The 10,084-nt window shown below is 31.7% G+C and overlaps 2 protein-coding genes across 2 annotated transcripts; both read right to left on the reverse strand.

Annotated features, from left to right (window-relative positions):
- Nucleotides 1–590: 590 nt before the first annotated feature.
- LOC111695893 (uncharacterized protein KIAA0825 homolog) lies at nt 591–5,405 on the reverse strand. The gene is made up of 8 exons (XM_023465360.1): nt 5,302–5,405; nt 4,112–4,203; nt 3,226–3,325; nt 2,501–2,615; nt 1,973–2,081; nt 1,415–1,486; nt 845–926; nt 591–695 (listed from the first exon to the last, which is right to left on the reverse strand). The coding sequence occupies exons 1-8, from the start codon at nt 5,386–5,388 to the stop codon at nt 591–593; spliced, it is 762 nt and encodes a 253-aa protein (XP_023321128.1). The 5' UTR covers nt 5,389–5,405.
- Nucleotides 5,406–5,408: 3 nt separating this feature from the next.
- On the reverse strand, nt 5,409–7,618 carry LOC111695885 (tctex1 domain-containing protein 2). The gene is made up of 3 exons (XM_023465354.1): nt 7,387–7,618; nt 6,873–7,000; nt 5,409–5,651 (listed from the first exon to the last, which is right to left on the reverse strand). Exons 1-3 carry the CDS (start codon nt 7,477–7,479, stop codon nt 5,486–5,488), a joined length of 387 nt encoding a protein of 128 aa, XP_023321122.1. The 5' UTR covers nt 7,480–7,618; the 3' UTR covers nt 5,409–5,485.
- Nucleotides 7,619–10,084: the final 2,466 nt, after the last annotated feature.

Below are 10,084 nucleotides of genomic sequence, written 5' to 3' on the forward strand. Positions count from 1 at the left end.
TAGATAGAAAGACCACATCTGTATACAGTAGGATATATACCTACCTAGTAGACTCTAGGTAGAAAGACCACATCTGTATGCAGTAGGATATATAACTACCTAGTAGACTCTAGATAGATGGACCACATCTGTATACAGTAGGATATATATCTACCTAGTAGACTCTAGGTAAAAAGACCACATCTGTATACAGTAGGATATATACCTACCTAGCAGACTCTAGATAGAAAGACCACATCTGTATACAGTAGGATATACACCTACCTAGTAGACTCTAGGTAGAAAGACCACATCTGTATACAGTAGGATATATAACTACCTAGTAGACTCTAGATAGAAAGACCACATCTGTATACAGTAGGATATATACCTACCTAGTAGACTCTAGGTAGAAAGACCACATCTGTATGCAGTAGGATATATACCTATCTAGTTGACTCTAGGTAGAAAGACCACATCTGTATACAGTAGGATATATACCTACCTAGTAGACTCTAGGTAGAAAGACCACATCAGTATACAGTAGGATATATACCTACCTAGTAGACTCTAGGTAAAAAGACCACATCTGTATACAGTAGGATATACACCTACCTAGTAGACTCTAGGTAAAAAGACCACATCTGTATACAGTAGGATATTCTCTCTCCTTCATGAAAGGGACGAGGGTCCTCCCAGTCCTGACTCTCACTGTCCTAATCATTGTAAAAAAATAAGTTTTGTTATAACTAAGAAAAATATTAAGTCGCTTTAAAATTCATAATTACTTGATTTAGACAAAATCCACGAAATAAAAAAAACGGGTTTCCGGGTAAAGGTGCAAGGAAGGAGTATTAAAGATTACTTGAAGGATCACAGTTGCAAGGTTGGAGGAGTAGAAGAGGTTCATCTGCTCACTCAGGGACTCCAGCAGGTCACAGGTCTCCCTATGTACACAATATAGACTCCAGTAGGTCACAGGTCTCCCTAGGTACACAATATAGACTCCAGCAGGTCACAGGTCTCCCTAGGTACACAATATAGACTCCAGCAGGTCACAGGTCTCCCTAGGTACACAATATAGACTCCAGCAGGCCACAGGTCTCCCTAGACACACAATTTAGACTCCAGTTGTTCACTGGTCTCCTTAGGTTTACAGTATAGACTCCAGCAGGTCCCAAGTCTCCCTAGGTACACAATATAGACTCCAGCAGGTCTCCCTAGGTTCACAATATAGACTCCAGTTGTTCACAGGTCTCCCTATATAAACAATATAGACCCCAGTTGTGTACAGGTCTCCTTAGGTTCACAATATAGACTCCAGCAGGTCACCGATCTCCCTAGGTACACAATATAGACTCCAGCAGGTGACTGGGCATCTGTCATAAAGAATGATATCAACTCTTACCAACCTTTTCTTACCAACCTTATTTACCTGTATAATGCGTTTAAGGAGCAGGAATTACTCTCTACCCCCAGGGTTTCACAATAGAACCACAACTTATTTCTGCAGAAAATTTCAAAGTATTAGATGTTGTTTTTCAAAATTTTTCTAGATACAGTAATTTGAAATTCAATCAAGCAAAGGAATTGAGTTTTTGCCATAAACTCAGATTTTCTAATTCCTATAACTTTGCAACCCGTTTTCCTAGACCTTTGATATTTTAAACTATTAATTCTGTTAGATCAAATAGTCTAAGTTTGAAAAATCAAAGGTTTACACGATCAGTTTGCAAAGATATTGGGGTTAGAAAATGAAAGTTTGTTGCAAAAACTCAATTCCTTTAAAAAGTGTTTCTGAAAAGATAAAGAAGATACTATGTGATACAAAATGATAAGGTGATACAAAATGAGAAGGTGAGAAAATAACTACAACGACTTCTATGTGGATTAACAAGCTAAAGAAGATAACAATCAATAAATCAACCTGCCAAAGCATCAACTTTATTAAATATGATCCTAACATAGTATCAACCAGACTAAATTGTATAACCTGACTAATGCTATCCCTCCTGCTACAGCTCCTAGTTTCTCCATATCTCCAGATCTAACCAGATACTCAGTCATCTCACCGAAATGTAACAGAAGTATCTGAGCTGATTCTGAAAAATTTCCTAAATTTTTTAAAATTTAAATTCACCTTATTCAATCAACCTTAATTTCTAAGATTTTTCACTTTCTGGTTCGATTTCAATTTAAAAATTGTTGTCTCACTTTGCAATATTATTTTTGAGAAATAAGACCTTATGAAGTTCTTCAACCCTTTTATTAAGCTTTTTTATGTTAATTAATTTACAAAGACGGTTAAAAGTTGTGGTTTTGAAGAAATAATTTAGGCGTTGATCCCAATATCTCTTGCAACAAAATATCGCAGACCTTTGATGTTTCATACAATGAATTCTGTTAAATAAAATAATCTAAGTTTGAAATATTAAAGGTTTAAACCATCAGGATTAAAAAAATTTGAGTTTCTGACAAAGGCTCAGTTCCTTTAAATTTTGGTGTTGAAAAAAAACCCAACCTCTGATTGAGTTGTAGAAGTCCTCGATATCAACAATATCTTCAGGTTTCGTATCTTCTACACAACTAGGTTCTATCATTATAATATCCTCCCACTGGGTCTCAAACCTGGTTTTCTAAAATAAACATGGATAATGAAAACAATTCTCAGTTAAAGGGACTGTTCTTGTAGTTTCAAGTAACATCTTGTCCGATTCACAACGGTAACTTTTGAATCTTAATCTGATCAATGATGTGAAAAATATCGAACATTCCACTCAATAAATGGAATTATATCAACAATCTTTTTAAGTTTTTAAAATTAATTAGTTATTGGCCATACAGCTTTTATTACAGTTTCTTTTTTATTTGGAACTAGATAAATGGCCCAGCGTTGCCGGTGGAAGAAAAAAACATGGAACCTTTTTTTGAAACAAGTACCAAAAAAACATTTGAAAAAAATGTTTGAATTTAAAAAAATTCCAGCCCATTGGGTCCAGCCGGGAACATGTATATATATACGAATGTCTTGTTTTATTATATAGATGTTAAAGTTCAAACTTATTAAAGACATCGTTGTTAATTAAAGAGGTTCATATCTAATTCACAATGTAAAAGTTAGTGTTTGACCTCTTGAACATAAGATTTCTCAATATTTCTGACTTTTTTATCAAAGGCTATGGTTGTAAACATATGTGACCTCTGACTTTAACTTTTGAAGTTTGCCCCCTGATCTTGTAAAATGACCTGGTTATAGGTTAGTTTAGCCAGACATATATCCCACTTCCTTGAGATAAGGTTGGCAGACTCTACAGTTTGCTTAGGATAATCTAGCACTCCTCCATACCTTTATATCTTATAATTATTCAAAAGAATAAAAATTAAAACAAAAGATGATGATGATGATGATAATGGTGATATTGATGATGATGATGATGATGATGATGTGATGTTTATGATTATGATAATAATGAAAATGATGATAATAACAATGATAATAATGAAAATAATAATAATAACAGTAATAATAATAACAATAGTAATAATAATGATAATAATAATAATAATAATAATAGTAAAAATAATAATAATAATAACAGTAATAATAATAACAATAGTAATAATAATGATAATAATAGCAATGATGATAACAAAAATTATAATAATTATAGTTATTTTAACAGTAATGATAATAATGATTACAACAATAACATTAATAATAATAATAAAACTAATAATAATGTTTTCAGCTATAGTCGATATAGTAGTTGTAATTGGTTTAACTGATATCTATAGCTGTAAACATACAAATTTTAAAGTCCTTCTTAGCTGTATTTTTTATTAATTGAATGAACGAAGACGACAATCAATCTCCTGATAATTGGTTGTATTACAGTGATAACCCGAAAAAATTGAATAGGAAGACGACATTATAGCAATATTTAAGTATATTTGATGTTGTTACAAAGCAAATAGTTTTAATAGATACTTATCAAATCATTATATAAGTGAAATGGGTCTGTTTACACTGCTCAGTTGCTGTGTCTACTGCTAATTGGGCTATCAAAAGTGATAATTTGAGTTTAAAAGTCGTCTTCCTAGTTCAGAGTTTTCTGGTTCTGATTGTTTATACCTAACAGGGCAGATAGTTTCCACCACAAGTTTCCCAGTTTCCACAAGATCTCGGAGTTCCTGTTGAACCATATCTTTAGTTAACTCCAACAGCTGAAAATATTTTTGCTTTCAATATAATCTTAAATTCAATAATGATAAATATAATTTATTTATAGTTCATTGGGAATATTAGACCTATAAACTAAGCTAATGTAGAATCGTTCTATCTTATGATTATTATTTTAGTTTAAATTGTCTCAAATAAATCACTGGATTGAAAGTGATCAGAATTAAGTTAAATTTATTTTAATCTGATATTTTTTTTATGTAGATTTTTCTTATTTATTATTTTCTAAATTTTGTTGGGCAAGATATTATTAGATCGTATATAGCTCAAAATTGTGATTTTAGGGACTAATCAGAAAATTTAAAAACAATGAATCTTTTAAAAAAAACTTAAAAGGTTTATATAACAGTTTGTTATGCAGAAAATAATAGGTTTTTTGAGTATTATGTGCGTATTTTGGCGTTAAAGCTTGTAGATAATTTAATATGATATGGCCGTGATGCTCTGTACATATGTTTTAAAGTATTTACATGAAGTCTATTTTTGATAGATTATGAACAAGAGATCAAGAGTGATTGCATTTAATTCGATGGTGATCAACACTATCTAATTATAATATTTATTTTCTCCTTATAGGTACAACCGATAGAAGTAAGATTAATAGCGATGACCATCGAAGTTAGCCTATACGTAATACCGCCTTCCATTTTTCGCAAACACTCTCTTTAAGTGTATTTTCGAAACAGACCTGGATTTAATTAAATTTCATTGCAAAAACGACATTTCCAGAAATTTTAAGAAATCTGCTAATAAATTGATAGAAAATAAAGAATTCAAGATAAAAATAATTAATAAAAAATCGATTATACCATTGATTTCATCGATAGTTTCTCTTGAAAAATATGTATATGGAAAAATTGTAAATATTCATTTAAAATTCGGTGATGGTGATGGACCAAACCTCTGTAGAGTAAAAAAAGTAGATGTTAGTTCCACATTTATTGAAAATATATTTCGGTCTGGCTTGACCCTCGTCAGTTCTTGAGATTGTTTCTGACACAAAGATTACAAACAAATATTCACTTTTATGCTAGATTAATGCTTGCTCTATTTGATCAATGATGTTTGATCATGGAGTTTACCTCCTGAGTTTTGAACTCATAAACCTCCTCCCGTCCTACAGTATAGGACGGTTGCTCCAGGTACGTTTTTAATATTCTCAGCATCATTTTATAATCAAATCATATTATCTGGAAAACGAAATTTCGAATTATGGCTTCGTAATTATTAACTTTACACTGGTTTAATAATGTTGCATTACAGTTTTTAATAATAATACAATCCAAAGACAGCTGTACAACAAAATAAACTATCATTCATGTAAACTTCGCTAGCGTAGTTATCTGTATCCGAGTCCCAGAGACACCTTGAACCCATCCTTACTCCTTCTCCTCTTTGCTCTCCTATCACAACCTCCACTACAATCTTGTACCTGGAAAATCAGCAGAGGAAATAAGGCAGACTTATTGTCAAAGACAAAAAGACTTATAAGGGTTGTTATTTTCTTTTTCAAAATTTTCTTTCTTGAGATTTTCTCTGTCTCTGAATTGGCATAGCTCTATAAAAAATGATTAATATAAAAGATATTTAAGGCACATTTTAAAGTAGAGATAATAACTATTTTAAATATAACGAAGTTCTTTGCTGTATTACTATCAAAAGAAAGATATAAGAGGGAAACTAATCAACTAATTTTACTAATTATTGCTGAATTTAGTGTCAAAACATAATAACCCTTTTTAACCATAAACCAACAAATATTTGAGAAAATATCAGAAATTATTACTTGGAAAATCTCTACATTGCTATAAGAATCGTTTTTAGATTTGTCTTCGTAAAATAAAAATGATACAGGGCTATCCACAAAGGATTAGACTTGACAGACGACTGTACAGAATCTTTGTAATAATTTTTTTCCATTCCATGGTTCTCTGCAGCTGTACATTTTGTACGATCATTTGATAATAAAATAAGTTTTCCATTAAAATACTACATTTAAAGCGGTAGGCTGAATTCAACCTTAAGATCGTCATGTTTAAAGAGTTTCAGGTCGCTATTTGTCATCTTTTGTGTATATAAGGAGTTATTTTCTTTAACCAATCAGAGACGAGCAGCAATATATCCATCCACAATGAGCAGCAATTCATCAAATAACTAGAACCATATAAATTCCAGTCATAGGAAAAACCAGGTGGATACAGCGGATACAGCGGAAATCACTTTTAAATTCGTACTTCTATATATAGATTTGGCTTGTCTGTTTGTCCGTTTGTATGCAATAAACGTCAAAACGGCTGAACCGATCGGGCCCACATATCATTGTATTATTTGAAAAATTTGTGTTTTTTATTTTTGTAAAATTTTGAAAATGCGCGAAAAAATATTATGAAATCCGCAAACGTTTTTTTTTTGCTTTTGTTTTATACTGTGCAAAGAGAAGATGCTCACAGATAGAGCCACAATTAAAAGTTGAAATAAAAGATGGGCGCGAAGCGCCCTAAAAGCCTAGTTTAATGAAATGTACAGTACGAGGATATGGTCGGACCGGTACAAATTTAGTAGAGCTTTCATAATTCTGAGATGGCATCGTAACAGGTCGAACAGTTGGCGATCAATTTACATGATCAACATTAGGATTTCTGATTGAACCTACCTTTCATATCCTAGAGTTTTAACTTGAGCTTTTACAGAGTCCGCGATCGTTTTACTCCAGGAGGAAACCTTCATTGAATCATATAGTTTCCCGCCCAGGATCTCATTCAGGATACTCACTATCAACTCCTTAACAATTGAAAAATTTAGAAGTGAAGGAACTGATAACTTTATAATCCCTATATCTTTGAACACTGATGTCGTAAACCTTTGATATTTAAGCTATGACATCTGTTGGATCGAATAGTCAAAGTTTTAGATACCAGCAGGTTGCAAAGATTAGTACTAATTTATCAAAATGAATTTCCATCTATTTTTAAAATTTATAAAGAAAAAAGGACACTTTTTAATGTGGTTTAAATTAGTTTAGTTGAAATAATAATAAGAGATAAAAAGAATAGTGAGTTAATTGAGTTTGAAATTTTCGATAAAATAGCAAGTTTCACCCTAACTAACAAATATAGAGACGAGGTAAATTTAAACTTATTTTAGTTGTCTATTGAAACTCCTTGTACCTTAACAGCTCCTGGTTTAAACTTCTGAGAGAACGGGGGCCTGATCTGAAAGTTTTGTTCTTCAGGAGTATCCTTGGCCTTAGGTTTAGACATTCTAAACTTTACTCAGGGTCCACGCTCAGCACCGATTATTCAAAAACTTGGTTCAGAAGAGGAAAGAAAAGTTAAGATTCAAAATCATTCATTTATCAAGAATCTGAAAAAAATATTTCAATCCTTTGCTTCTGTGAAAATGGTTCCCTCAAACTTAAAAAAAGCTGAAAAAAATTAAAATTATAATTTTTTTTATCTAAGTTTTGATTGTAAACGAGCTTTTTTCGAATTACAAGTCTACAAATAATTAAAGCAAAGCTTTGTTAATTGACAGCTTCTTTGGACTTCTACGTTTTTTGTGTATCCAAACTGTTTTACAGCTTAATTTAAATCTAAATTGAAATCGAAAGTCGTCTTCGTTGTATTGATATAATCGCCTACCCCTGTACAAGTACAGAATGTACAGTTTTTGCTTGAACAGAGGTGGGGAACTCTTGTACTGTAGAAATAGAGATCAATATTTGATCTTGAACTTTTGTTGATCTGCAGATTAATTTAATCTTTATTCGATATCCCTTGAAGTGCCAGTCAGATACCCCGTGAACAGCCAATCAGAAGCCGGAGAAGTTTGCGTTCAACCAATGACTAATGAGAGACGGAAATTGCTGATTTCCAAAATTAGGATATCATCCAGATTCTGCGTAAAATTCAAAAGTGCCAGCTGTGGATATCAAGATCAGGCGATTATGAGTATACAATGCAAAAGCTTCCAACTTATGGCATTGTGTACAAAAATCAGTGAAAAAAAAATCTAGTATAAACTACTCCTTAACTAAAGAGAAAGTATAAGAAATCAATATCACACTTTATAATAGTTTGTTCATTTAGAATTATTTGAATATTTAGTGCACAAGCCACCAGTTCCTGGGGATAAATATTTTTCCGAATTTTCAAAATGTAATTAACAACTGGAGGTTTTATCAGGTCTTAAAATACCCCTTGTATCCTTAGATTTCTCATTCAGTTAAGTTTATGTTTTGTGTGAGAAGTAAATATGCGTACATTTGTTTAACGGTCACAACCAATGAGATTGCTAACATTTTTTTGTTGAGACAAATTTGAACACCTTATAACAAGAGTACACTGTAAACTAGACAGAAGGAAAATTACAAGTTCCACTATGTGACCTCGTAGCTCCTCTAGATTTAATTTTACGTACAAATATGAGAACATAAAAGTTATCAAATTATTAAATAGAAATTTAATTTTTTTTGGGTTGTTCTCATTTGCTCCTTAATAAGAAGAGATATGATAGAAAACATATCAGATTTCAATCTTACGTGAAATTTACTTTAGCTTGTCGTGACTACGGCATGCCCAGGCCTGGCCCTCCTTCCCGGCCTAAGAATTCTGACCCTTCTCTACAAACTAGTTTCTGAGTGGTACTAAAAAATATCAACAAACTCTATCCCCACTATACTTCTACTTTCATTGGTCAACGATAAAATAAAAAAAAGAAATTGTTTCAATATTTGAAACATACTTGCTATCTATCTTTATATTAAATTGTTTTGTTTATAAATATATATGAGTAGCAATGTGAATAGTTTTGTCAATAATCATCAACTAAGCAGTAAACAGTACAGAGTAAATACTACAGAGGTAGACAAAACCACATAGATAGATAGATAGATAGAGTAGGATAGGTTAAAAAGCAGGTAGAAAGTATACCTTTCCTAAGTATTTATATTTAAATAAAAAAATATCCCATGATTTTTAAAAAAATAACTTGGAGGAATATAAGACATTTATTATTGTTGAAAATAAACATATAGAAATATATAAATATAATATAACTATAATAACATTGTAATTTTTGAACCGCTTACGAGATTTCCCTCAAACTTGTATTGTGGAACTCTGAATTGAAACATCGGAATGTGCATAGCTTGGTTTAAAAATTCTAATTTAAGCGTGTCGAATTTTAGAGAAAGTTTAGTTTCCAGACAAAGCTGAATTCCTAAATCGTGTACTTTAGATTTCTTTACTGGACATTCTTTATTATTTTTACTCCTGTTTAAATAACTAAAAGTTTAAAAGGCTTTCAAGAATTTATTTGAATTATGTCCCTTTAATATCCCTCCTAGTAGTTGCAATGTTTCCCTTTAATATCCCTCCTAGTAGTTGCAATGTTTCCCTTTAATATCCCTCCTAGTAGTTGCAATGTTTCCCTTTAATATCCCTCCTAGTAGTTGCAATGTTTCCCTTTAATATCCCTCCTAGTAGTTGCAATGTTTCCCTTTAATATCCCTCCTAGTAGTTGCAATGTTTCCCTTTAATATCCCTCCTAGTAGTTGCAATGTTTCCCTTTAATATCCCTCCTAGTAGTTGCAATGTTTCCCTTTAATATCCCTCCTNCCTCCTTTCATCTAGAATAAATCTAATTTTTATTCCCGTTGAAAATGTTGAAATTGCTTCCTCTGATTTAGAGTTTCAATAGGAATCAAAAATTAAAATTATAGAATATACAGGGAGAGGGGAAACAATTTTTAGGATTCTATAAGATTTACAAAAAATGTTATAATATTATTTCATAATTAACGATGGACAAATTTTGAGAAAGGAATAAAGAAATCATAATAAAAAAGAATGCTATTATGTCGGC

Source organism: Eurytemora carolleeae, unplaced genomic scaffold (assembly GCF_000591075.1).
Source record: "Eurytemora carolleeae unplaced genomic scaffold, Eaff_2.0 scaffold142, whole genome shotgun sequence".
NCBI classification, from domain to species: domain Eukaryota; kingdom Metazoa; phylum Arthropoda; class Copepoda; order Calanoida; family Temoridae; genus Eurytemora; species Eurytemora carolleeae.